This window comes from Manis pentadactyla, chromosome 2 (genome assembly GCF_030020395.1).
Source record: "Manis pentadactyla isolate mManPen7 chromosome 2, mManPen7.hap1, whole genome shotgun sequence".
In the NCBI taxonomy this organism is placed as follows: Eukaryota; Metazoa; Chordata; class Mammalia; order Pholidota; family Manidae; genus Manis; species Manis pentadactyla.
In genome coordinates this window covers 29,816,073-29,843,008 of record NC_080020.1, presented here as the reverse complement: position 1 = coordinate 29,843,008, position 26,936 = coordinate 29,816,073, and the positions used below count along the sequence as shown (strand labels likewise).

General features: G+C 48.2%; 1 protein-coding gene and 1 long non-coding RNA gene across 4 annotated transcripts; both read left to right on the top strand.

The window, feature by feature from the left end:
• Positions 1-4,976: 4,976 nt before the first annotated feature.
• LOC118923377 (uncharacterized) lies at positions 4,977-8,161 on the top strand. The gene is made up of 3 exons (XR_005029190.2): positions 4,977-5,703; positions 6,191-6,290; positions 6,661-8,161. It is a non-coding gene; the product is annotated as an uncharacterized LOC118923377 (long non-coding RNA).
• Positions 8,162-13,292: 5,131 nt separating this feature from the next.
• On the top strand, positions 13,293-18,821 carry HAND1 (heart and neural crest derivatives expressed 1). 3 transcript variants are annotated; one of them, XM_036909819.2, is made up of 2 exons: positions 13,293-14,724; positions 18,294-18,821. In XM_036909819.2, exons 1-2 carry the CDS (start codon positions 14,173-14,175, stop codon positions 18,735-18,737), a joined length of 996 nt encoding a protein of 331 aa, XP_036765714.1. In that variant the 5' UTR covers positions 13,293-14,172; the 3' UTR covers positions 18,738-18,821. The 3 variants fall into 3 exon arrangements, with proteins under 3 accessions (XP_036765714.1, XP_036765860.1, XP_036765782.1); XM_036909965.2 differs by lacking the exon at positions 18,294-18,821 and adding an exon at positions 16,332-17,335 and having other exon boundaries at positions 13,359-14,724; XM_036909887.2 differs by lacking the exon at positions 18,294-18,821 and adding an exon at positions 16,329-17,335 and having other exon boundaries at positions 13,575-14,724.
• The last annotated feature ends 8,115 nt before the right edge of the window (positions 18,822-26,936 follow it).

Below are 26,936 nucleotides of genomic sequence, written 5' to 3'. Positions count from 1 at the left end.
TGGACATAGCCTTTGATACTTTTAGGAATTTGTCATAAGGAATACACATGCAAAGACATGAAAAAGAATGTTTTTTTAATAATAATTATAATTATAAAAATTCCCAGTAATAAGGAGATTGGTTAAGTGAGTTAAATCTACCTGAATTCTGTGCCATCTTAAAAAAAATCAAGTTTTAAGTCAGGAGTTCTTAACCTAGGATAAATAAATAGGCTTCAGGGAACAGAGAACATCCCAAAATTGTGGGTATAATTGGGAATGTGGATTTTTCTCAGAAGTAGATTCATAGATTGCTTAAGATTTCAAAGGGATCTGTGACCAAAATAGTGTGACCAAAACTACTATTACAGAAGAAGACTGAAAAAACCTTTTAAGAAGACAGAAGTGTATCAGTAATGACCAACTTATGGCCAACCTTGTTTTATCTCCTCTTCCACCCAATTCCCTTCTGTATTACTCTGAAGGGGACCCTAGACTTTGTTTGATTCAGAAACTGCTCAGAATGTAACTCTAGAAAGACTTAAAAAAAAAAAAAGAATAGGCACAAAGTCACTGACACACCTAAAATTTAAAAACTAACAAAAATTCTTCATTACGATCAAATATTCAGGTAACATAAAGCAAGGCTCACAACCCGTTGTTAAGTGAGCAGATCAAAACAGGGTAGACCCCGTCACTTTATTTTGAAAACTGTACACGTCATAACGGTGACAGAGTTATTTGGGGGTGGTAGGATTATAGGTGTTTCCTTTCCCTGTTCTCTGTGTCACTTTTTGAAGTAAAAAATAATACAAAAGGAAGAATGAGAGGATAGCTTCTTTTTAAAAGTCTAAATCCTCTGATTCAGCATCCAAGTTTCAAGACTTCACCCTGTTCCACCTTGAGATGGAGACACAGCCTCCCAAGGAAGCTCGGGGTCTTTACCATAACCCGGGGAGGAGGACTGTGAAGGGAGCAGGAGGGTCTGGCTGGCTTTCCCAGCCTCTTTAGAGGAAGCGCAGAAGATTCTGGAACATCTCTCCAGCTCTGGTCCCTGAAGTCTTGCCACCTCCACCCTCTTACCTTCCCACCTTTATCAAGCCTCACACGTTTGGGGCACTTTGCTGCTGGAGTTGACAGACCAAACGAAACAGAGGCAGCGGCAGATAATCAGAGCCCTTTCTGGCCACACATAGGCCTGTTGGCTTGTCGGGCCTGGAAGAGAAGGCGTCTTGTTTCCCCAACACATTCCAGAGTCATGTCCCCTAGGCTGCTCAGCCTCCTGGACAGACCCCCACGGCATCTCAGGTCTTTCATGGTTGGGATAAAAAGGGAATGAAAGACCTGACATTATCAGGCTCTTCTTTCCAAAGGCATAAATCTATTTTGCTGTGTGATGTTGGGCAAGTCCTTCCCCTCTCTGTGCCTATGTTCCCTAATTTAGACAGGAAGATAGATAATATCTCAAACATCCATCCCCCCTCCCACCCAATTCTTTGGTTCCGAGTTCATACATTTATCAGAAATAGGAAGCAGATCTCCCACACCACTATATGTCAGCCTGGACTTCTGTGACTGCCTCAGGCCATGGAGACCAGTTGATGAAACTTTCTTTGGCAGAGAGAGTATACCAGATAGACATTATGCCTCAAGACCCAGTACACACACACACACTTTAAATGAGTTTCATACAATAACACTTACCCTTCCTTCGTAAAATGCTCTATGGTATTTTCTATTCTATTCTTTGTTTTTAAATTAAATTTCTAGTTGCAAACTATTAAGGTGTTCTTCCAATCAACAAGACATCACTTTTACTTTGAAAGATGAATCATGCAACTTATTCCTGACAAGGTGGTTCCAGCCTAGATAAACACAAATGGATTATTTTTCTACTTTTTTTTCCCAAATGGATTCTATGTTAACTATCTTCCATTACTGGGCTTCCCAAACTTTATGTGCACTAAATCCTTTGGAACATTTTTGAAATGCAGATTCTGATCCAATAGGTCTGAAGTGAAGCCAAGATTCTGCATTTCTAACTATCCCCCTAGGTGATGCAGATGCTCGGTGAGACAACAGAAAGCTCAGACACCCACTTCATTGATTCAACTATTCTTACCCATGGGAAAGTATTTTTCCTCAGGTCTTTCCTTCCTCTCTCTCTCTCCCTCTTTTTTCCAGCCTTTCATAAATGTCTTGGAGAATCAACAAGTTCAAATCACAACTCTGCCTCTTACCAGCTGGGGAACCTTGGACAAATTACTTAAATTCTCTGTGTCCCAGTCTCTTTATCTGCAAAATGGGGATAGTAACTGCACTTTTCTGATGAAATATTTTGAGATGACTTGAGATCCATGGAAAGTATTTAATACATTGTCTATCACATTATAAGTACCAAATAAATGTTATCATTGTGGTTACTATTTTTCTTGGCACTTTTTCTTACTGAGTGTCTCCTCTCCTAGGAATTATACTTTAAGCTGTATGTTTAGTTTGGAGTATGAATTTATTTTTTAATTATAGAACTGTAATTATAAAATACAACATTACAATAAATTTGGAAAATTGAGGAAAGATAAAAATATCCATAATTCCAATGATTCCACCAATAATGGTTGTTTTGGGGTGTCTTCTTTCATATGCCTATTTGCTGGTTCTGGTTTTTAGTTGACACCGAGTACCTGAGTGCATCTTTCTCTTTTCTAAAGGCCAGTGAAATCTTTCACTTGCACTTGGGTGTGGATTCATGCCATTTGCTTTGTCTTAAAAATAAAGCCTTTCTTATTTTGCAAACAAAAAAAAGCTCAGTATGTTTCATTTTGTGTCCTACATTTTTTATTCAACATTAGAGCATATTTGCTTTTTCCCCTAGAAATTCATTCTAAAAATGTAAATGGGAGTAGGTGCGAACTATGACTTTTAGAATCAAGAACTGGACACAAACCTCTAATCATTGTAATGACCTTGGCTGAGGTCCTTGCAGGGCCAGCTATGGTGATGAACACATGACTTATGACCATACAACTACATGACCTTTGGTGGATGGTCCCCAGTGAGTATCTGGGGCCTAGAATCTCATAATGAAGGGATGCAGAGCTGAAACCAGAAAACAATACCTTGCTTATGAAGGTGGTAGCAAGGGACTTTAAGGAAGGTGGAGAATCTATCTTAGTTCCATTTTACCAATTTGGGTGAGACCTATTTTTAAAATCCCACATGTCAGCTCTTCTCCTAAAAGATTGTTCCTTCAGCCGTGTCTTCCTAAGCACCCCTGTTGATGGGACTGTACTCGGTGATTAGATTCTGGATGATCATAGCACCAAAGGCATATCCTCAGAATTGTCTGTACTGGGCAAGTCACCATTCAGCTATTCATTCATTTAACAAATATTTGCTGAGTAATTATTATGTTGCAGGTACTATGCTAAGTGCAGGGGATAAATCAGGAAAGAGAAAATTTAGCTCCTCTCTCCAGGGGTTTCATAACCTTGTTATGATGTATCGTCTATTTAGATGCAAACTGATGAACACCCAAAGCTACTATTACACCAATGAACATGAACCCCATGTATCAGGATAGATTCTTAATATATAGTTGTCTGGGGGTGAGGGAATGGGACAGAGTTTCATTGTTCTGGTGACATGTTTATATCCTTCTTTAATGAGAGTACATTGTTGTTAAAATATTTTTGGAGAAATAAGAATAGCTTCAACATTTTAAGTACCCCTCTACTCCTAATACACACATCACTGTGGTAGTTAAAAGCAGGACTTTGGAATCATGGATACCTGAGTTTGAATCCTACCTCTATAAAATGGAGTTAATAGTGTTGTTGTAAGGGTGAAATGATAAATGTATGTGAAGTGCATGGCATACAGTAAGAGCTTAAGGCACCGTCTTCATTGATAGTGTGCTGTGATAGAAGGGGAGGGGTCTGCCTTGTGGTTTCAGGAAAGAATTGCACATTTTTGAGCTGCAAACACCCCACTCCCCTGTTTCTGGGGCTCTCTGTGCAATTTTGGTGGGGTCTTCAAAAAATGTACTCTGACCCTTTTGTTTTGTTCAAGGTGGGACTGTCCCACCCAGTTCCAGTCCGGGGTGACAGCTGGGCTGCCTCAGGCAAGGACAACCCTAAACTAATATCTGATAGAGGAAACAGAAAGCTGTCAGATCAAGTGACAGACATGGAGAAGAAACATACACACGTTTAAATGTCAAGAGTCCCAGTGACAAATATATCTGAGTTTATGCAATGGCATTTTTTCTTCCTAGAGCAGAGAACAAAAAATAGAATGTCAGGGTTGGAAGTGACTAGAGATCATACAATTCCACGACTTCATTTAACCAACTATTTCTTTCAGTTAATATTTTTTGAAAGTCCTCCTATGTGCCAGATGTGTGCTGGGTGTAAAGGGCAGGGCAGGTAAATTCAAGAGCCTTGTCTCCTTTTGTGGGCTGCAGGATTCACTGGAGAAAGATAGCCCAGGGGGCTTAAATAGCTTGTTAGGATCAAGGAAATTTTAACTTTCTTCCTGTATTTCCTAAATTTTCCACCACAGGCATGTATCACATTTAACTGAGCTTGCTAGAGTCACACAGCTAACATAACTAAGAATTTATGTCAGTAAATAGGTTACTCTTGAGTCCCTACCATATACATATAAATTGTATTCTCAAAGCTAGTGAGCTTTGTTGAAAATATAGACCCATGCCCACGCCTCTTCTACCCATGCGCTGAAAAAGTATTGAAGAAGGGGATTGTGATACCAGCTTAACTTCAAGAATGAGTGCCTGTTCAGATGATTCCCACATAGCAAAGAAAGCAGCAATGATTTTTTTTCGTTGTCCTAAGGAATTTAAATTAATGAACTCAGGACAAGAAAACAAACACATTTATCTTTTATTGGAATAAAGTCAACTCCTCCCTTTATTTCTCTAGTGCCACAGCTAATTGCATCCATTATGTGTTTTTAACAGGTGCTATAAATCAGGGTTTCTGGGAGAGGGGGTGCACTCTGGGGTAAGGAGAGAGAAGCCAGGCGGACATGGAGAAGAAACATGGGGCCTTCTCCATCTCACAACCTGGGATATAAAACAAGTGGCACATCTTCTAGAGCAGGCAGTACAAAGTTCTGGTTCCCAGGTGCCTCTCCCCTCCCGCACAATGCGCTCCTCTCCCAGCAACCTGCTTGCTGCCATTGCATAACAGCATTTCGGGGCCTACAAATCACAGCGCTGTCCAAGTTCTCCAGCAGGCGCCCTTTACACCACCCAGCCTCACAGCACTCAGCGTTTTGTAACCTCTCTCTTTTCCAGGTTATCATCATCTGTCAAATCTGAAGTTAAACAACAAGAAACATGTCAGGTGAGTGGCTGGGAGAGACACTTGACTGTTTATGAGAAATATTCCATTACAATCTGATGCAAAATGTTAGGATGCATCTGCCAGCGCCCAGGCTAAGAAAGTTCCCCTTCTCCACAGGCAAACTGATCAGTGTGTGGTTCCAGCCCATGTTTATCCTCTCTGGATCTGAGGCAAATGCCCTTGGAAAAACCTGGCTCAGTGAATGCCTGGGAGCCTCGTACATTCAGATTCATTCAATTAGGATATCCAGTTTGAGACATGATGGGTTTTGGCGAGCTCGTAGACTGATTGGTTTTTATACACATGCACAGAAAGATTTGATTTCCTCTGCGGAATTTATGGCAGGGGAGAAGAGGTAATTAAATTAATTTCTGCTCTGGTTTCTAGGCTTTCCTTTCTGTTCTCTCTTCTCCTGCCACCTTTGTTGTTCTTTTTTTTCTTTTTCTTTTTTGAATAGACTTTATGGAGGCCTTGCTTGCATGGATGGAAGTGAATTTAATAACCACCAGCAGTTGGTTTGAGTTTGGGGGTGGGCTCCACTGTGATTTCTTGTTTTGTTCCATGCTCTGGATGGTTTTGGAAAGCTAATGAGGTCAATCTTGTGTCCTGCGGTGTGTGGGTCAGGTGACTGATCAGGTGTTCATGTGGCTAGGGAACAATGTTCACACCAGGAAGACAGGGTCAAAATCAGGCTTTTGGATGGACAATGGCTTTAATATTTGATAATGTGGTAAAACCAAAGTGCACTTCTCCTTTTTCCAGCCACCGTTCACACCTCTTGCCTTTCTCTTCTGATTTCTGGTCTTTCCATCATTCGCTTGACTTCTCATCTCCCCCCACAGAGCAACATTCTGCCACAGGAGGGCAGAAAGAGGCTGGAACTGGGGAGGATACGCTAAGAAGACCGACAGACAGTGGGGAGGTCAAGACTCAGTTTCCCAAGTAAGTGGTGAGTCTTCCCCATTCCTTCTCCTTCCCCAAGCCAAGGTCCTTTTATCGATCCCTAACTTTTAAAGAAGGGACTTCCCTTGTTAAGCTAAAGAGACAAAGAAGACCCCTGAGAGATTTACAAAATTCAATGGAAAAAGCAAAAAACACTAAGCACTTAACATCTCTCCCAAAGGACAGGAGAGTCTGCCAATTCCCCAGCAACCCCAAAGCTAAGCATTTTCCCAGTGTCAACATTAAATCCCCCCCCCCTTTTTTTCTCTTTTAAAGTGTGTTTACAATTGACCATTATGTGAAAGATGACAGATGTAGCCTGGCCCCGTTTAAAATAATAAGACTAATAATGATATTTTCTTGCCCACAGACTCAATCTCTGAATCCCTGCCGGCTGAAGGAAAGGGTTGAGGAGCCAAGGATATTCACCACTCAGTGTAGCCAGCAGCTGATCTGTCCCCCGACCCAGTGCCCAAATTCTCAGGCTCCTGCGGACTTCTTGGTCAGACAAGCCCAGACTGCCCAGAATTAATAAAATACCTCTGCCTCCAGGCAGAAAGTCTGTATACTGTTCCAGTTCTGCCAGCAGCGCGCGGGCCAGTGTGGGGAACCCGGGACCCATTAGAGCAAGGCCATCTTCATCCGGAGGACTGAGGTCCAAGGAAGGAGGTGCTATCCTTCTACCTGCAACCCCAACTTAAGGGAGGATGGTGGAAGAGGGGCCCTCTTTTCCCCTCACCATTTCTGACCCATTCTACCTCACACCAGTTCTTCATCTTCCAGAATGGATTAGGTTGATCCGACTGGTTTTCTCTACCGAAATTTTTTGCATTTCTTTGAACCAAATGCTGCTGCGCTTATAGGTCACTCCTGGCAGGTAGTGGCTGAAGGCTCCAGCAAGCGACGGGCTTGGGAGGCAGGCGGCGGCGGGCCGAGAGGCAGGGACAGGACGAGCTGCCCCAGGACCTCGGGTTCCCTCACTACTTGATGCTATTCTTGAGCAGAGCTGCGAACCTCCGACGCGCTCCTTTGCCTACTCCAGGGAAAGGATCACAAAAGTTTTGGATGGATCTCCAAACCCCTCTCTGAGATAGCAGCGCTTAGATGGACAAGCCTCCAGCTGAGAGGTTGCCCCATTCCCCGCTGCCAGAGAAGCATACAATCCTTAGTAAAAAAGACGGAGAGATTCGGCTCAGGCCTGTATTTCCGGGAGAAAGCAGAAGGCCCCATGCGTCCAGCTCTGCCTAAGCTACAGGACTCCCCAGCTTATAGGGCCAGCAGACTCTGTTACTGGGGACGCGTTCCCAGCTCCAGCTTTTCCCCAGTCCTCAGCTGGACAGGCGGGCAGCAGGATCCAGGAGAGCGGTGGGGTGATTTGATTCCGTCCTCCTTCGGAGTTCAGATTGGACTGAGAAAGGAAAAAGGTTCCCTGACTTGGAAAGCAACGGCCAGGCGGTGAAACTGACATTCAGGACCCTGACCAGTAAACCTCTTGGCGTAAAACAGCCCAGCACACAATTGATCAATCGGTTAGGGGCCGGCTATACTCCACGCGCGGAGCAACCCAGCACCACGAAACTAACCAGCGTGCGCTAAACGAAAAAACCCGATATGCTTAAAACAGATTGGTGCCGAACACAACACGTTAACTGACCACCTGAAACTGATCGCTGCGGGACTGACCAGAGGTGACGCTGCCCGGCAAGCAGCCGGACCGGGTGAAAGGAACCGGAATGAAATCCACCTGCCTGCTGCACGCAACTAACCCCTGCAAGGAAGCGGAGCAGGGAGGGCCGCTGAGGACCTGAGTGCGCCAGGAGGAGGCCTGTCTCCCGGTGCTGCGGACCCTGCCCGGAGCTGCTGGGGGAACGTGCCGGGGGCGGGGTGGGGGAGGGGGGTGTACAAGGCTCTTTAATTTACGACCGCCGCGCCCCAAGCGATCCCATAAATTTGGGGGCCGTTTTCACCAAAACTGTGAGTTACGATTTTTCAAATAAATACATTTTCCAATCAGACGGGGTTCTGTTTAGGTTGAATGCGTCCCGAAGCAGACATCTCTCTGCGCGGAAAATACACAGAGGAGGAAACGGAGCCGGGACGAAGCTCAGACGACATAAAAACTTGTGTAAACACGTTGTCATTTACGGACTTCGGAAGAGAAAGGGAATGGGGGAGGAAGATGTTTAATTCTCCCTGTGAATTCCCAGGTTTCAGCCCCCAAGGGAAGACACGGAAAATTTAATATTCTTTTTCCATAAGCTTGATTTTACTCATTACACAATGGGCAGCGTCAGATTCAACTTAAATAGATTTTGTATTTTTGAGGCTGTTACAAACTTAAGGACAGCACCCGGCTCCTTAGTTTTTCTTTAGGAAGGAGTGTGAGGGAGATAAACAAAAATGGATCATTTTAACAACGGAAGGTATTCGATTTCTAGTTATATGGGCTATGTTTTGCCACCGTTAAAACAAGGGGATCGCGTGGGAATCAGAGGTTTGCACACTACAGTAGCCATACATAATTCTGTGCACAGTTGCAGAAAGCTCAGGGACCCCAGAAGCTAAAAGGTGGAGAATGGAACGTCAGCCTGTAGCCTGGGCCCTCTCTGACCGGACCAGGAAAGGGGGTACTAAGAGGAGATGGGTTGACATCGAAACGTGGTCTCCCTAGAGGTTTGGTCTCTAGCCAGGTCTCTGCCACTCATTGGCTGTATGCCTTAGGGAAGCCCCTTACCTTCTCTAGGCCGGTTTCCCCATTGGTCCTAACACGATCTCTCAAGAGATTTGGTACTTCCCCAAACCAGCGGAGGCTAGAGGCCTCTCACCCTATGAGCTTTTAGGAGAAATCAACTCGCTTTCTGTCTCCTCCGTGCCCTGTCCTTTGGTCCTTGGCAACAGGTTGACCTAGATTGGAGAGTCTTAGACACTCTTTAGATGCAGCAGAGAAATGTTTAAGGGATTTGCGCTCTCAAGCTGCGGGGTAAATGGCCCGCGGGCTGATTTATGGCGCGTTACTGCGAGACGCGATTCCCCAAGACAGCGAGAATATTTTACACCGCGCTAATATAAACAGGCGGCCGGCCGGGTCCTTTTTATGGAGTTCCTGTAATTACCCGCTCCCTGACAGGTCCTTGATTTACGGCCCTATTTAGATAAGGGGTCCGGTGCGGGGATTGCCGGTGGCGTCAAGGTCACGGGACGGGGCGGGAGAAGGTTTTGCGGTAGGCGCCGTGGCGCAGGCTTTCCGAGGCCTGCCAGTCCCGGGGGGCATAGTGAAGGGAGGAGCGGAGTGCAGGGGCGGGAATCCACGGTAGAGGCCGCAGTTGCTCAGAGGCTCGAGTACAGCCAGTCCACTGTACAGATGGGGAAACTGAGTCCTGGGGGAGGCAGGAACCCGCCTTCCCCCCGCCCCCTCTCCAAACCATACAGCCAGTGAAATGCAAGGCGTACGGGGTGGGATCTGGAACTGGAATTCAGGTCTCTGACAACACAATCCCCACAGCGGGCAATGCTAGGTTTCCCCCACCTACAGCCGTGACAGTGGCCTTCTGAAGGGAAGTTCTGAAAAGAGAAGGACTCGAAAGTGGGCAAAACAGGCTTGGTTAGATCAAAACGCGGCACTGCGAGCAGAGCCCCGCGGCCTGACCCCTCCCTATCCAGGGCTATGTAGTCGTATGGGCTCATGTAACTCCTTCCCCTGTTAAATTCATCCTAAAAGCAGAGCTATCATCTATCCAAGTTTACTGTTACTGTGCTAAGAGCTTCACCTATACTATTTCGCGGAATCTTAAAACCAGCCTCTGGGAGGCTACTGTCTTTCATTTTACAGCGGAGGAAACAGGATCGGAAGGATCACCCGGGGAGGAAGGCAGTGCTGGGTTCCCCTCAGGTGCGCCAGATTCCCTAGCCAGGCTCTCTTAAGTCCTCCTTTAATACAGCTTTTTAACCTTTCTGTACAGAGTTCTCTACCCTGTGAAATGGGGTGAGGGTTCTGCCCGACCTCACTAGCGCAGCTGAAGGAAAGAAGCGCGAAAATGCTCCGAGCGCCAGACCTGAAGGCGCTGTCTGGGTGAGCACCGCGGGGCACGGAACGAGGCGGGATGGGGGAGTATGGGACTGGCAGGGAGCACACCCCTTTCTTCCCCCCACCCCGCCCCCCGCCCCGAGAGTGCCTGCTCCTGGTCCTTCACCTGTGCAAGTGGGCCGGGGGAGACTGGAGTCCTTCCAGCCAGGCCCCAGAGCCGAGCGCTAAGTCCCTGCGTCCAGGAAGAAGAACCAGGGCTGGATCCGTGCAACAGCCAGGAGAGGGGAATTACGGACTCCAGACTGTCAGACCTCTCCTCTTCTTCAGAAATTGGGGAAACTGAGGCTCAGAGAAAAAAAGGAACACAGTGAAATGCTAGACAGAGCCAGAACTCAAGGCATATGCCTTGCCTATCAGACTGGGGCAATTTCGGCCAAACTCCTGGATTCCAGACCGCTCCCTACACCAGTTAGCCTGAGGTGGAGAGAGAGAACATCCTTACCAGGGTCCCCACTGTCACCTTCTGACATACTCCAAACACACCTGAGTTCAGGCTGGAGTTAAAAACACTTTGGGGTCTCCCAGAAGGCCAAGTCTGGAGGCTAGGTACCTTGCCATCTAAGCAGGCAATCTCACTGGCGATCCATCCTGCTTCAGGTCACTCAGCCTAGAGCCCAAGCGGGTCCCCAGGGCCTCCAGGCTCCCCTCCCAGTACAGGCGCTGCTGGGCTGACAACGGGACTCCCACACAGGGAGGCGGGAGCAGAGCTTCCTGTGGCCCAGGTGGCTTGGAGCACCTTGCTATTTAACTAAGTCATCCAGGGGAAGCTGCCAGGCGCTCTCTCTCCTGGGCCCTTAAATGTCTCATGAGACTGGGACTTCATTCAGTACTGATAATGCATTCCCTAGAGCACTAAACAGGCCAGATATCTGGGGAGTGTATACTGCTCTCAGTGATTTGTGTGGGAGAAAACGGTTGGGACACATGTGGGTGAGTGCTGGAGCTGTGAGTTTGTGAGTAGGGGGGTAGAATTGCGTGTACCTATGTGAGTGCTGTGACAATATGCATATATTGTTCAACTTCATTTCTAGGGCTTCGGAATGTGGCTATATGGGAGAGAGAATATATGTCAAATTGAGTGTTTGAAATCTGTGTGCCTCTGTGTACCATATGAACATGTGATCATGCCTATTTCTGAGCACCTGTGCATATGTAGTAGTGATAGTGACGTTGTGTGTATCTGGATATGTTCGTGGACCTGAGGGTTTTAGTTGCACCACTAAGAATGTATGTAATGTATGATGTCGTTTTGGGAAGTTTGTCCTGTGAATACAATTATGGGGAATTGTAAAAGGATATAAACTGGTTGTATCCGTGCACAACTGTGACAGTAAGACTATGTGTAACCTCCTGCAGCTGTGTAATATTTATGTAAAATTTATGTGCCTTACTATATGATGGTATCTTTAGCATGCCTGCATGTAGGGTTAGGAGTGGCTCCTAGCTGTCACACATCTGCAGTGTGATGTGTGCCCTGTGGGTGACAGAGATAATGTGTACAATCCTAGGAATGCATGAATATTGAAATGCTGTGTGTCCTCTGCATGTAAATGTGTCACCAAGAGAATACGCACACTCTTTGGTGCCCATATGAATATGTGGGCTTTTGTGTATACCAATGATTATTTGTGAGCCTGTGTGCATGTATATGTGCATGTGAAATTGTAGGTTCAATTGTGCCACTATGAGAGGCTGCAGGTGAGGATTGTGCTTAGATTAGGACAAAGGCTGAGTGTATGTTGAAGACTGAGGTCCTTCTGAACGGAGTAACTACTCTCTCTCATGCACACTCTCTCAAGAACGCCTCCAGGCCAGGGAGGCGCGGGACCCCGCGGAGCTGCCGCTGAACGGGGCGTCGGGCGCTCCCTCCCAGGAAGCCTCCGGCTCCGCGCTCGGCCCTACCCTAGCGCTGCTGGCGCCAGGCGCCCGTGAGCGCGGCGGGTTTCCAGCCCGCCTCAGGCAAGAAACCAGGAGCCCCTCCCCCACGCACCTCTAGGGCCCACAGCTCTGCGGGGCCCCCACAAGTGGAACCGCTCTGAACCAAGGGTTTGGCCCGGCTCTAGTGTTCTCGTCCCCTACCCATTTATTCCTGTGTACAGGGACGAATACGACGAATCCACACTCACTACGTTCATTTTCTCTGGGTCTTTCTTTTCCTATCTGTACAATGAGTTGACCTTCCTCCCTCTGAGCCAGGCACACATACAGTAATCAATAAATAACTGTTGAGTGAATGGGTGAAGGAAGGTATTTGCATTCTAAAAAGTGCGGTCGTATATTTACCTTCTTTTTTCACCCTGCCTCGATATTGCTTTTGAGAGAAAGGCACACTCCTTCTACCCCACCTTGGGAAGAGGGTTCGCTGAGAGAGGTTGGTGAGGATGGAGGTACTCAGGTTTGAGGACGTCAGCTGGGAAGCTACCGCAAGGACAGGTTAGACTGAGAACCCCAGCTGCCAAGCACCGCGACACGGGATCTCCAGGTCCCGAAAACGAGCCCTGGGAAAGCCCCCAGTGGAAAGAATCCAACAGGCGGGGAATGGCCCCGACGGGGACTGAAAGGAGTAGAGGTTTCTGCAGCCAGGACCATCGCCCTGCGTGGGTGGGTGTGAGATGCCAAGCGTTGTGTTTCTACTGCTGTGCAAGCCTTGCGTAGAGTGTGGAGGTCTTCGTCTGCTCCATGTTTACCGCCAAATGCTTTCTCGCGGTGTCTTTAGACAATGGAACATGCTCAACCGGAGTGCCCAACTTAGCCGTGCTCCGTCTGAGTCCCGAGGAGAGGAGACCTCCTCTGCGTCAGCCCTTTGGACTGGATCAAGCTCCCAGGAGGTGAGAAGAGTGGATCTCAGGCCCTGGAGTCCGGAACCAGGGTAAATGTCTGTGGGCTTTTACTCCCACAGGGTTCCACCACCACCACCCCGCCCCCCAGGCTCCTTCTCCCTTCATTTGTTGTCAGCTGGGTCGTATACACGACTTGACCAGTGTTGGCGCATGCACTGCTGGGTACACAAACTGCTCCCAATACCGCCTGGTGTGGCAATGACTAAGGGCTGGGGGTGCTCAGGGAGAAATATTAGGGCCTATCCTGCCTCCCAGCTCCTGGTCCTGCCGTGGAGTGGAGCAGATGGATCTCGGGATTGGGAGCCACTGTAATTCCTATTTTGAATTCTGCAGAGTCTAGAAACTAGAATTTTTCATTGGGCCTCAGTTTCCTTATCTGTAAAATCAAGGGCGTGGGCTCTAGTTGAAGGCCTTCTTTTCGCTCAATGATTCTAAATTCTTTTCCTTGGGTCTGTAGAGATGGGGTGGCAGCCACTGACCAGGGCGTTGACAGGCCTGTGTTTCAAGTATGTAGCCCCAGCCTCCCCCAAGCCGGGAACTGGAGCGGGGGACGGGGAGGCGGAGCTGCCTCCCCGTCCCCGAAGGCGGCCTAGAGGCGAGTGGAGCAAGCTGAGCTTAAAACCAGGGACGGCCACCCCCCTTTCCTACTCCCCGCCCCCCTGCCATTGGTTCTAGGGTGAAGTTGACATCAAAGCCGAGGCCTTATATAAGCCAGACCCTGGAAGGGAGGCCGCAGAAGGGTTAAACAGGTCTCTTTGCATTGGCGTCCTCGCCAGCGACAGAAACAAGCTAGAAGGCAGCGGGGCTGCGCGTCTCGTCTTCAGCGTTGCCGCGGACTCTCTTAAAGCCGGCGCCCACCACAGCGCCGCCCCAGAGCCCACGGGTGGCCCCGGCAGTCTCTGGGGCGCATGGGGCGGTGCTAATCGAGCTGGCGGCTTAGGCCAGGGGCCGCTCCAACATGAACCTCGTGGGCAGCTACGCACACCATCACCACCATCACCACCATCACCACCCGCACCCCACGCACCCCATGCTCCACGAGCCCTTCCTCTTCGGCCCGGCCTCACGCTGTCACCAGGAGCGGCCCTACTTCCAGAGCTGGCTGCTGAGCCCCGCTGACGCTGCCCCGGACTTCCCCACCGGCGGGCCACCGCCCACAGCCGCGGCGGCCGCCGCCGCGTACAATCCGGACGCCAGGCCAGGCCAGAGCCCCGGGCGGCTGGAGACGCTCGGCGGCCGCCTGGGCCGGCGGAAAGGCTCAGGACCCAAGAAGGAGCGGAGGCGCACGGAGAGCATTAACAGTGCGTTCGCCGAGCTGCGCGAGTGCATCCCCAACGTGCCTGCAGACACCAAGCTCTCCAAGATCAAGACTCTGCGCCTAGCTACCAGCTACATCGCTTACCTGATGGACGTGCTGGCCAAGGACGCGCAGGCCGGCGACCCTGAAGCCTTCAAGGCCGAACTCAAGAAGGCGGATGGCGGCCGCGAAAGCAAACGGAAAAGGGAGCTGGTAAGTCCGGAGGCCTGTAGGCTGCAGTCAAGGGCGCGGGCTCACTGAGCACCCGCAGGCTGTGTGCACACTGGAAGGAGTCTGCGTTGCCATATGTGCGATTTTGAGAGGCTACGGGGAGTTCTGAGGTGGTTGCAGTTGTGGGATTGTGTGGGTGAAGGGAGGCATGTTCATATTTGAATTAATTTGTATTGTGGGGAAGGGTTTATAAGACTGAATGAAGACAGAATCCTAACCTTCTCAGAGAGGGTCATAAGGTTCCTTTTCAGAATCCGTTGGAAGTTTCAGCTCCCGAGAAAATGCACACATCATGTATTTCGCTTCCAATTTTGAGGGGTCCAGATCCATTCCTGGGCTCTCCGGGAAGCCAGGTTAAGAGCGCTGAAAGAGTTCATTCTTTTAATTTGCTTTAGTGTGAATTTATGCTTATGGACTCTAACTCTTTCAAAGGGCTTTTGCTGGGGAGGGGTGTCTACTTACATCATTGTACAGGTGGGGAAACCGAGGTCCAGGTGGTTTCCTATCCCAGGAGACCAGGGTGGGACAGGACATGAAGGCCATCTACCCAGAGAGTCAGAGGTGAAGCTGGGGTGAAACAAGTCAGGTCTTCTACCCGCAGTCCAGAGCGCCGTCCACTGCTCCACTCCCACAGGGCGGTTCCAAGCCAAGGCGGACCTTGATGGTTTAGTGTGTGAACATCGACAGTCAAGAGCCATGAGTCTCACCCACTCTTTTTGGCTTTGGAGATGGCAATCCCTACTGGACCTCTCTCAATTCTCTTGAGGGCAAAACTTTCTGGAGCTCGATTCTCCTGGCCCAGGGCCGTGGGACCTCTGAGCGGGGTGATTGCCAGACTGGCGAACTGGTCCAGTTCGGCGCTCTCAGGCCTGCCTCAGGAGCTGACTGGAGGGCCCTGCCTGGTTTTCTCGGACCCTCGGGGGCCACGGTAAACTAGGGAACTCTCACCTGGGAAGACTGGGAAAGAGATAGGCATCGAGTCTCAGAACCGCCGCCCTGGGCTGGAAGAGGTGCAGGCCTTGGCGACGCTTCGGGGAAGGCAGTTGTTGGGCGTATCCCCCACCCCCTCAGCGCCTCGCCGCCTCTTTAAGTAGACCCGCTTGGTTCCAGCTTAGAGAGCGGGGACAGGGATGCTGGGCCTGGCCGACTCCCCTCGCCTTCACCTAGGCCTCTGAGGCTCCCAGCGCCGGCTCCAGGGAAAACAACTCAGTGTGCAAGCCCCGATGCCAACCTAAGTTGGCAAGTTGATGAGACCTGTTGGGGAATCAGGTTCGCAAGCGGGGAAACTTGTTTCCTTTGGTGCCATAAAGCCAAAACTAGCAGCATCAAATTCACCAGGCACAGAAAATTCTCGTTACCAGATCTGCAGAAGTCGCCCAGCCCATCCCGGTCCCCGGGAACTCGGCGCATAAAGGCAAATTTATAAGTCTGCCTGCCTACTTGACCAACAGAAAACCGTCACTTATTCAAAGGCTTCCAGTTACTGGCCCCAACACCTTTCCCCACCCTCGCTCTATGCCCAGGCGGTCGGAGCAGAAAAATCTAAACCTGTCTCTCGCCTCTTCTCTTGTGTGTGTCTCCGGCAGCAGCAGCACGAAGGCTTCCCTCCCGCCCTGGGCCCCGGCGAGAAGAGGATTAAGGGGCGCACAGGCTGGCCGCAGCAAGTCTGGGCGCTGGAGCTAAACCAGTGAGCCGCGGCCGCGCCGAGGACCCCGCAGCGGCTGCGCGAGCCCCGAGCCCCAGGAGCCTAGGAAGGCGGTGGGTGCCGGGCTCCGTGCTCCGGGGGCGTCTAGGGCCTCACCCCGCCGCGCCTCTGCTGCGCGCTGGCAGGTCGCTGGCTGCATCAACACACTTGGATCGCACGTGCAATGTCATTTGAAATCGTTTCTAATACATTAAGAGAAAGAGAAATATATATATATATCCAACCCCCGCAACCAAGACGGCAGCTCTTGACTGCACGTTGCGGGAGGGAGGGACTGCGGGACCCAAGCGCGCTAAAACGCACCCTTCCGACCCATCCGGGCAAATTCAGAACCCCCAACGCCTTCCCCGCTGTGCTCTCTGGCTCTCTTCTTCGATCCCCTCTCCGCTTCGTGTCAAAACCCTCGAGGGCTCTTTCCCCTAATTAAAATGCAATAAGAGGAATCAATAGTTTTCTGCCAGGGAAAGAGAAGCAAACCAGGAAGACGGAAGGTTGTCTTTTTTGTTCTCCTTCAAGCAGTGGTGTTTTTATTTTATTTTATTTTATTTGTTGTCGCTGCACTTCTTAATTAGTTCCAAGGAAAATGCTTCCTTCTTTCCTCTGTCTCTTTCTCTCCCTTCCTTTTCTTCCTTTCTTCCGTCCTTCTTTGTTCCGTTCTCACTTCTCTTTCTCCTTGCTTCATTTTTTCCCTCTTTGTAAATAAAAACTTTTCCCTGTGTTGAAAAGTTTTTACGTATTTAGACTACCTACCATGCCTGCTGTGCTCAGGTATTTGTTTTTTCCTCCATCCCTACCCTTTTTCTACCTCAAATCTATATGACCACTCACTGCCCCCTCCCTTTGCCAAAGCAGTATCTATGCTCTTGACTAATAAAAGAGTTTCTGAAATCTGAGGAAGCCTGTGTGATGTCTTGGTGGGTAAACCCACCCTTTCCATGGTTTCTGCTAGGTGGAGAGCCTCCTGTTCCTACCTTTCTTTCGGTAAATGGCAATCCAAACTACAAATAAAATCACGGGAGGGGGACCGATAAAAAGATTTATTCCTGGAATGCAGAACAAAGTTCTCTTTAGAATATACTAGCAGGACAGGATAATTCTAGGGAACTCACAGAAAATAAAACTGGCAACGGATTAGACCCAGAAAGGACCTGCTAACATTTATGTGGGGTCGGCGTTTGGGTTTGTCTTGGAATGCACACTAGTGTCTGCAGGCACTGGCTTGGGGGGTAACTAGAAGGTGGTTTGTCACACATACCAACACATCTCAGAGCAGTGCAGCTCGGAAGAGGGGGCACTTTCGAGAATATGTTCGTGTGTGCGAAATTCTGAACATATACGTGTGTAACATATACGTGTGTGTATTGCAGTGCAGGAACTCACCCGGAGCCCCTCCGCTGTTCAGGGGCCGAACAGGGTCTGCCGAGCACAGCTCCCAGCACCGAGTAGGGGCTCGACAAGTCGTAGCAGCTATTATTTCATCCACGAGTCAAATGAGCTTGTGTTTATGGGTAAATTGAGACAATTCGACTTCTCTCCCACAATAAATATTTGTGAAAGCATATGGTTTTGTGCAAAGGGTTGGGGGTTATGTGCATACTAATTCGGGCACTTGAGCAGAAGAGCTGGTCTCTGCCGTCCCCCGCCCCGCCCCACGCGCACCCATGGTTGGGTATAGGGGTGTTTAAAAGAGTGCGCCTTGGTCAAGGCCGGGGTGTGTGCTGGCCTAAACTGGCGCGGGCAGACACGGGCCTTTACGTGTCCCCGAACAGTGGTGTACAGGCATAATTAGCTTTGCGCGCAACTGCGCGCTAGGCACCAAGCTAAGCGCTTTCTCGTCTTCTAACAGCTCTCATGGTTGCCCGAGCGGACGCCGGATCGGCGGTGCTGGCACAGGTCTCCGGCGCCCACCGCCAGCGAGGCTCGAGGACGCGCGCGGGTCTCTTGGCGCTTTCTTGCTCCACATCCGGATCTGGAGGCCCTTGGCTTGGGACTTGGGGCTTGGGGCCGAGAAAGGGGACCCCGGGCAGCTCCGGGATCAGGCGTGCGCTGGGCGCCTGGCCCCAGCATCGGGGTGAATATGGGGCCCATTAGTCCGGGCTGTAAACACCGTGGCAGGGGCTGCGCGGCCACGCGGGCCTTCCCGGACGCGAAGGAGTTAATAAAAGGTGTTTTATGGGCGCGAGGAAACCGTGGGGGAGGTGTGAGCGTCTCTCCACTCCTACCCCCTACCTTTTTCTTTTTTTCCTCTCGCCACCCGCCGCCAGATCAAACAGGCCCGCTATTTAACTAGGGCAACACCTCGCGGTAATGAGCCGTCCGCGCTCACCCCTCCCCCAGCCCCAGCCCGAGGCCCCGAAGCCCTTCAGGGAGGAGCCGAAAAGAAAACTCGAAGCTTTATTTCTTCTCTTTTCAACAGCTGGGAAGCCCCTTAGAAATCTTGGCACGCGTGGGGAAACTGAGACTCGGGAGCAAGCCGAAGGCCGGCGTGCCTCAGCACGGAGGGAGCGTAGCTGAATTCGAACCCAGGACCCCAGCCTGGTCTGCAGACCAGCCTCTGGCTGAACATAGAGCGCAGCTCCCGCGACTATTTTTAGCTGGGTGAAGTATCCTAGGCACGGGAAGAATGCGCACCCGGGTCCTGCTTTCTTGTAGCCCTGGCCAGTAAAAGGGTACCGAGGGGGTACCGCCCGCAGAAGCCAGACCCGAGTTTGGCATAAGCAGGCCTCCACGGAAACCCCATTAGCTGATCCCAAACTCTCCTTGCGAAGACAGGGGTGAAGCCCCAAATTCAGCCTTCTCGGTGTCCCGTCCCAGTGTCAGACCTAGGGCCTAGGAGCAGAGATGAGGGCTGGTGCCCGTGGAGCAGGACTCTGGGACTTCCCCCCACTTTCCCCAGGCCTTACTCCAAGGGCCTGGAGGGCGCGAGCTACATTTCCAGCCCTTACCGCCAGATGGGAAGGTCAAGCCCCCAGAGAGGAAGGGAGCTGCTCCCAAGTTTCACGAGCAAGTCTGGTCCAGGGTCTCCAGTCTCGGGGTCCAGCTCCTCTCCCCTCTTCTGGGTACCAAGCCTCTCACTTCTTTAGCCCCGTGTCACTGAAATCACTTTCTTATTCTCTCCCAAGTCTCAGCGCGGTTTGCCAGAAACCTTCCTCTTTCCAGCTGTGGCAGAATAGTGTCATTATTATTTTTGATTTAAGAACATCAACTTTTGTTTGTTTTAAAATCGGTGGAATTGTCATGAACTTAAAAATAAATCCCAAGAATTTATTCTAAGGAACTACTCACTGATGTTACAAAGCTTCCACGAAAGGACTACGCTACTAGAGAGCAAAACATAGGAAAGGACCCTGATGTGCTATAATTACAGAACTGGTTAAACAAATTCATTAGTATAGTGGTTTACTGCTGAGCAAGAAGCTAGAAAAAAGGTGGGAATCAACATGGAGATTGTTCATGATACATTAAAGGGGGAAAACAAACCCAGTTTATTAAAGACTGTCCATCGTGACCTACTTTACACGAACTAGCTAAATAAATATTGTTTGTGGGGAAGATGTGGAAAAATATGTATCAGAACATGTATACTTCCGAGTTGTGGGAATAAGGATAATTTTGACTTTCCTCCTGCTTATATTTTTCACTTTTTTTTTTTTTACAATGAATAAGTATTTCTTTTACAATAAAAATAAAGCTGCAATTTCCTTCTGATTTCTTCTGGGGCCAGGGTACTTTCAGTAAACTTTATTCAACATACATTGAGTGTCTACCTTGTGCTAGGCGATGTGGGTATAACCATAATGAATTAGAAAGAATGCTAATAATCACCACCAATTAATATACGATAATAAATATTTTTCTTGAAGAGTTTATCATTTCTTCCGCACAGTCCATATAGTCTTTTCTTATGTTTAAAACCTATTAATGCATGAAATAAGCATAACAGTAATACCTAAAATTTGTTAAGGAAATTGTTTAGGCTCTTAGAATGCATTATTTCATTTAAGCCTCACCCAGATTGCTGGAGGTTAATGGTGAAACCTTTGAGGCTTAGAGGTGAAGAACTTTGTTCAAGGTCACAGACAGCAAAAGGGGGTTGGGCTTACACCAAAGGGCAGGTCTGGCTGCCTCCAGAGGTTTTGGTTTTCCCCCACATCTCAGGCACCAATTGTGTGTGTGTGTGTATACAAATACAGTCTCCTTGGCCTGATCTTCATTGGTCCCCAAAGTAAGGTAGAGAAAGAAAGGAGGAGGTCTGTGAAGAGATCCGGGGTTCTAACTCCAGCTTTTACCTGTAACTCCCTTCCACTGTCCTCAGAGTGGATCCCATCTTAGAATAAGAAAGGAGTGGGCTCCTCAATCTCTAGGCCCCTTCCTGAGTGCAACACTCTGATTATAAAAAATCTACTTTCTGCTGATGAAAACTCAGTATGTCATTCTTTGCACCAGCCTCTAATGTTTGTAGAATGTGTTCACCTTTCCTTGATACTTTCGCTTCTATAAACGTGTTTTTCTCCTCATAAACTAGAGGGAGCAGGGCAGGAATCAATGCTCCTTGGGGACAGAAGGAGAAAGAAGACCCAGAGAAGTGAAATGACCCAGCAGGGTCCCACAGCCAGTCCGAGCCTGAGCTGGGCCAGAAGAAGGCGGTCTGCACACGTCAGGCCCCAGGACCCTCCTGGAGAAGGCTCTGCGTCCCTTCCTTTCAGGCAGCCAGCAGCTAAGCTCATGGTCTTGCTAGATCCTCATAAAAGAAATGAAACTAAGAAATCAGCCAATCTCATTTTTAAATGAAAAGTGACTGGGAAGAAAAAATATGTAGGTTCTAAAGTGTTTGAAACCAGCCTCCTGATTTAAACCTAATTTGTTTGAAAAAAGATTTTTTTCAGTCGAGAGAGTTTTTACAGCTGAGCTCTCCCAAACCCATAAAAAACAAGGTTTATATGGGAAATAGTGAAAGACTCTTAACTATAATACACAGCGTCTAATATAAGCAGACATAGACACTATATAAAGCTCCTACAAATGTTATTAAAACAAACAGAAATGCACATTTATCCCCACAGAATGGACAACGGAAGGCAATGGATTTTCGAGGAGTTCCAGAAGTCTTATGTTCACTGAAATGTTCAAAGCACCCCGTAACACTGGGACCTCAAAGATCATTACCCAACATCCAAACATTTCCCCCATTTTACAGAAGGGGAAACTGAGGCCACAAGGGGAAGGACTTGCCCAAGGTCACATGGGGAGTTGTGTTTTTCCCTTTGTCTCTTTAACTTTGACTTCTTGCAGGATATAGAACAAAGCAGTGACCAAGAGACCCTGCACAAGTTATTGAACATTTCTGAACCTCAGTTTCCTTATCTAAAAATGGGAGGGAGCTTATTGCCCTAACTTCCTGGGGTTTGTGAGAACTGAATGAGATAAGGCATGCGAAGTACTTAGCATGTTGTCCACAGTAGAGCTATTTTTATTACTTTATTTAATCCTTACAATAGCCTGGTGAGGCATTGAGGACTTATTTTGGTTTGTTTGTTGTTTTGGAAAGGTACGACATACAGATATGCCCTGTTTTTTGAAAGTTGGTGTTATACCACTTTGTTTTTATGAAAGACCCACATTAATATCTGTTTTCTCTAACTGAAAGAAATCCAAAGAGGATTTTCTTTTTTACGAAAAGAGTCAAAAAGAGAAAACAGCGTTTAGCATTTGTTTTGCCGCCCTTATGGGCAGCCAGAGTGGCGCCGCCAAGCGGCCTCCCCAGGAACCGCACGCAGCATCTCTTCCCTCAAGCCGCCTGAGCTTCGAACTGTCGGTGGGCACGTCTGCTTTATCTCGATTTACTTTGTGTAACTGTTAACAAGATGTGTCCTAAGGTATCAGAAAAACCCGAGAGGTTACTTTTGGGGTCTGAAATGCTCCAAAAACTTTCTATGCAAATCAATGGTAATCGCTTCTTCACTTTGAGCTATCTCTGCTTACAAAAAGTTTTATGGGAATGTTCTACTTTGGGTTATCAGAGGAAACTTGTATTTTTGACAGGCACAGAAAGCTGCAATGACTGGCCTAAGGGCACCCAGCAGTGAGTGGACACCTGGCTTAAAGCCCCTACTTTCACATCATTAAGTTAAACCGAGGGGTGGTCCGGCTGCAGCAGCTGTATTTTGAAGCCTTCTAAGGCAATATGATGCAGTAGAAACATAATGCAAACCACGAATGTGAGTCATGTATGTAATTACAATTTTCCTAGTAGCCACATTAAAAAAGTAAAGGGAAATAGGTGACATTAAGTTTAATAATGTATTTAATAATGTATAAATGTACATTATTTATATTTATTTAATTCAATATGTCTAAACATAATTTTAACATGTAGTCAATAGAAAGTATTAATGAAATTTCTCACATTCCTTTTTTCCTACTAAGGCTTCAAAATCAGGGGTGCATTTTATACTTCCAGCACATCTCAGTTTGGACGACATTTCAAGCAGTCAATAGCCACACGGGGCAAATAGCTACCAGATTGGACAACACAGGTCTTAAGGCTCGGGTGGCAGGAATGTTCAACATGGGGCTTTAATCATATCAACAGAGAGCCACCATTTACTGAGCAATTACTGTGGACTAGGCAGCAGTGCTCAACACACATGGGCTCATTTACTCCTGCTAACAGCCACAGAGGGTAATTTATTCATGGTCACATAACTATTAAGCAGCAGGGCTGGAATGCAGACCCAGACAGACCAGTCTGTCTCCTAAACATGCGATTTTAGCTGCTGAGTTCCAAGACTTCCAGGGACATTAGTGGGGCTGTAGTTGGGCAGTGAGATGCGGAGTGTCCTTTGGACTGTTCCACCCGGTGGGGGCCCTGGGTTCTAGATTCAAGACTACCATGAGTCAGGGGGCCTCTCTAGCCCTCTGAGCCCTGGGTCTTGGCTTAGGATAGTATTCTGGCAGGTCAGTGGTGGGGTGTGGAAGGTGTTCCCAGGAGTGTGAGAACAGTTAGTGTGATGGAAAAAGCAGCAGACCCAGTGGTCAAGAGAAGGGGGCTCAGCCTGCTGTGTGATCACAAGATTGGGCATTTCCTTGACCCCACTGGACTTCGGGGTCATCTGTAAAACAAGGGAATGAGACCAGAGATCTAAGTCCCTTTCTGCTTTAACTGTCTAGGTTTTTACAATGGTATGATTCAAAGCATTCACCAAAAGCAGCAGCTGTGAGGATGGAAAATACCCTTGAGCCTTCCCGGGCGGGGCTTGGGGCCGCCGCTGGCTAAGGGGAGGGCGCCACCTGGTGGCTACGCTCCTTCCTCCGGCCTCAGTGTAGAGGAACCAGGCGAGGACTCCAGACTCCCTTATGCAATGACCCCAGGGTCCTAGGGCGCACGTTTACTAACTTCCTTTGGCAGTTCAGGGGAGCAGAGAGGGGACCCAGACAGTTCACAGAGCCGGGAGTCCTGGGGCATGAGGTTAACTCCTGAGGGACATTGGGGTTTGCCATCCAAGGACTTCCCCCCAAAGGCACCTTGGGGCAGGGCTCAGTGTTTCCCTACGAGGTAAAGTCTAAAATGCATCATCACACGCTTTTTTCTCTTTCTTTGAATAGGAGCCACTGAACAAAACAGTCTTCTCTTGGTAACTCAAAATCCTTCTGCCACTACTGCACTGGGCTAATGGAACACAGAAGGTTGTTTCTCCTTACACTGAATACCCAGACAGCTGGGATCCTGACTTCTAACAGCTTCTACTCACTACCCTTCCATCTCCCCCACACTTCTGTCTTCTACTTCTGTCTGTGATAGAGGCTGCATGGTGCACAGAGGAGTCAGATAGAATGTGTTCAAATTCTAGCAGACCCTAAGACCCTAGGTAAGCCATCTAACTTCTCTGAGCCTGTCTCCCCATCTGAATATTAGGGATGATAGCTTCCTTGCGGGTTTGTGTAAGGATTTCAACTGTACACATAAATATTCTAATTCAGTGTCTAGTGCTTAGTAGGTGTTTAAAAAAGAATAGCTGTTGTTTCTGCAGGTATGTCATCCTGACCACTTTTTCATGTTCAGCTTTGGAAATAGTCTTAGATAGAAACATGACTAGTATGCATTTCAAAACGGTATTAGCAACCACAAACACCCTTACCAGTGAAGATGGTAGAGTCTCCTGGCAACTGCTTAAATTGGCTCAGCCAAGCTCAACTTCATGGGTGGAGATAAATCCTAGTAGGCAGGCTAGGGCCTTGTCAGTAACTGCTTCTCTCAGTCCTCATTCTTTGGGCTTTGCTAAGCTTCGTTAGATACAATTTCACCTTCAGGCTAGTTGCTTGTTGACACAGGTGAGTCTGAGCCCTGCCGGCTCCAGGGAAGCCTGCCCCACTCCTGCATGCCAGTCCCCAACGTAGGGTCCTCAGAGGTATCTGCTGGGGCACAGGTGTCCTCCCACTGCTCACTCAGCAGAGTCCAATCTTGCAGGTGGCCAGGAATCCCAGGAAGTCTCATTAGCAGCCTTAGTTTAATTAAGCTTATTACATTTGCTAAGCCTCATTGGCTTCTCTAAGACGGCAAGAGCGCTACACTTGGCAGTTCCTGCATCAGAAGTGGGGCTGGTGCAGTGCTCCGAGGCTTCCTCTCATATCCTAGGATGCTGGCAGTGGGAGGACTGCTTTCCACCGGTCTGAATATTAATTCCACTGAAATCCCCAGCTCCAAGAGGAGGGGGTCCATTTCCAGATTCCCCCAGGCACCTGACACACAGCAGATACTCACATATTTTCTTGACCACATTTGATTGGTTTGGTTTTTAATAGTAGCAGATTTGGTGATGCCGAAGTCCAAGCTCCTCATTCTGGCATCTGAAGCTTTCTGCTCTGGACCGAACTTCTCCTCACCCTGTCACCTTTCAAACCTTCCGTTTCCTTTAAGGGCCTGCTCAGGAATCTCTTCTTCTAGGAAGTTCCCTTGATTTTCAGAAAGCGTCCTATTTCCTTTCTATTTTCCCTTTACCCAGAATTATATAGACACAGATATAGTACGGTTATACATGGCCTTGGTAAGAAGATGCTCCGACGTGCCTACAGAGATGGCAGTGGTCACAAATACAGGTATGTGTGTATAAGTATATATACATATATGTGTGTATACATATATTACACATGTAGTGTATATGTACACAATATGCATATCCACATATGTATATATGAATATATACATATTTTGTATACATATTTAGTATTTCTGAACTGATATGAATGTCCTTCTATGTCATTAAACATTATTTTACAATTTTGACATATGTATCATACTTTTAAAACCAGTCCCCTGCTATTTGACATAGAGGTTGCTTCCAGCTTTTCACTGTTCCAACAATGCTCCTGTGAGAAAGCTTATCCAGCTAGTAGGCAGCAGAGCAGTGGACTCTGGGGTCAGACAGACCTGTGTGGCTCTCATCCCCACTACTTTCCAGTGACCTTGAACAAGCCATTTCACCTTTCTAAGTTTCTGTTTCCTCATCTACACAATAATAGTACTCGTCTCACAGGGTCATAAGGTAATGTGGACCTGTCACATAGTAAGTGTTCAGTGAAAAAAGCCGCACCAGTCTGGGAAGCGGAAGATGAGAATTTTCCTGGCTTCTCCATTGGCCAGTGTGACTTTGTATGTGACTGTTTCACAGTGTGTGACAAAAATCCAAGGAGCTAATGGGTGACAGTCCTTTATGACAGTTAAGTGCTGCCCAAATTTAGGATGGCTTTGTTGTTTTTTACTTCTGTTTTCTACACATTTTAGGAATATGTAACTTAAACTACAGAAGCAGAGCATAAGCGCTTTGGGACACTTAAAAACAATGCTTTGCTATTTTATAGATTTGGTGAAAATGATTCATATACATTATGAACTAGTTAGACCAAAAAATCAGAAAGGAGAAAATAAAACTCCAAATCCCACCACCCAGGACTAACCACGGTTGGAAGCTGACTGTGCTGCGGCCGTTTACTTGGTACCCCTGTGGTGCCCAGGGCAGGGCAGGGCAGGCTTCCGCTGTTTCATAAATGTCTGTTGACCTCAGCCAGATTGACTCGTTAACAGCAGCCTGCTCCAAGCTCTGTCCCTCTCAGTCAACCTTTGACAGTTTCATTAACCCCATTAAATCACACACCTGCCTTTACACCTCCTGGCCTTTTAAATCTCTGTTCAGCCCTGGTAAGTTAAAACCTAGCTGGAAAGTTGGATGTACCTTGTTGACCTCCATTAAACCCTATTAAATTTTCTAACTGGAGTCTTAGTGACTTCTAGGAATCTCTCATTAAAGTTCAGTAAATCCAGTTGATCAGGACAAAGGTGACTGTTGTGGCTGCACTGCTTCAAAGTGTGGCATTCCTAAATTCTCTGACCATGGAGTTGACAAATGTCCCGAGGACCAGATGAGCCTTGGGCCCAGTCCCAGCAGTGGCTCTAGCTCTGTTAGTTGGGCAAGTTCCTCACCTCTCCGAGCCT

Coding starts and splice junctions, on each gene's coding strand:
- HAND1 (XM_036909819.2), top strand. CDS start 14,173: ATGAACCTCGTGGGCAGCTACGCACACCATCACCACCATCACCACCAT. Junction 14,725..18,293: donor GCAAACGGAAAAGGGAGCTG/GTAAGTCCGGAG, acceptor GTCTTCTAACAG/CTCTCATGGTTGCCCGAGCG.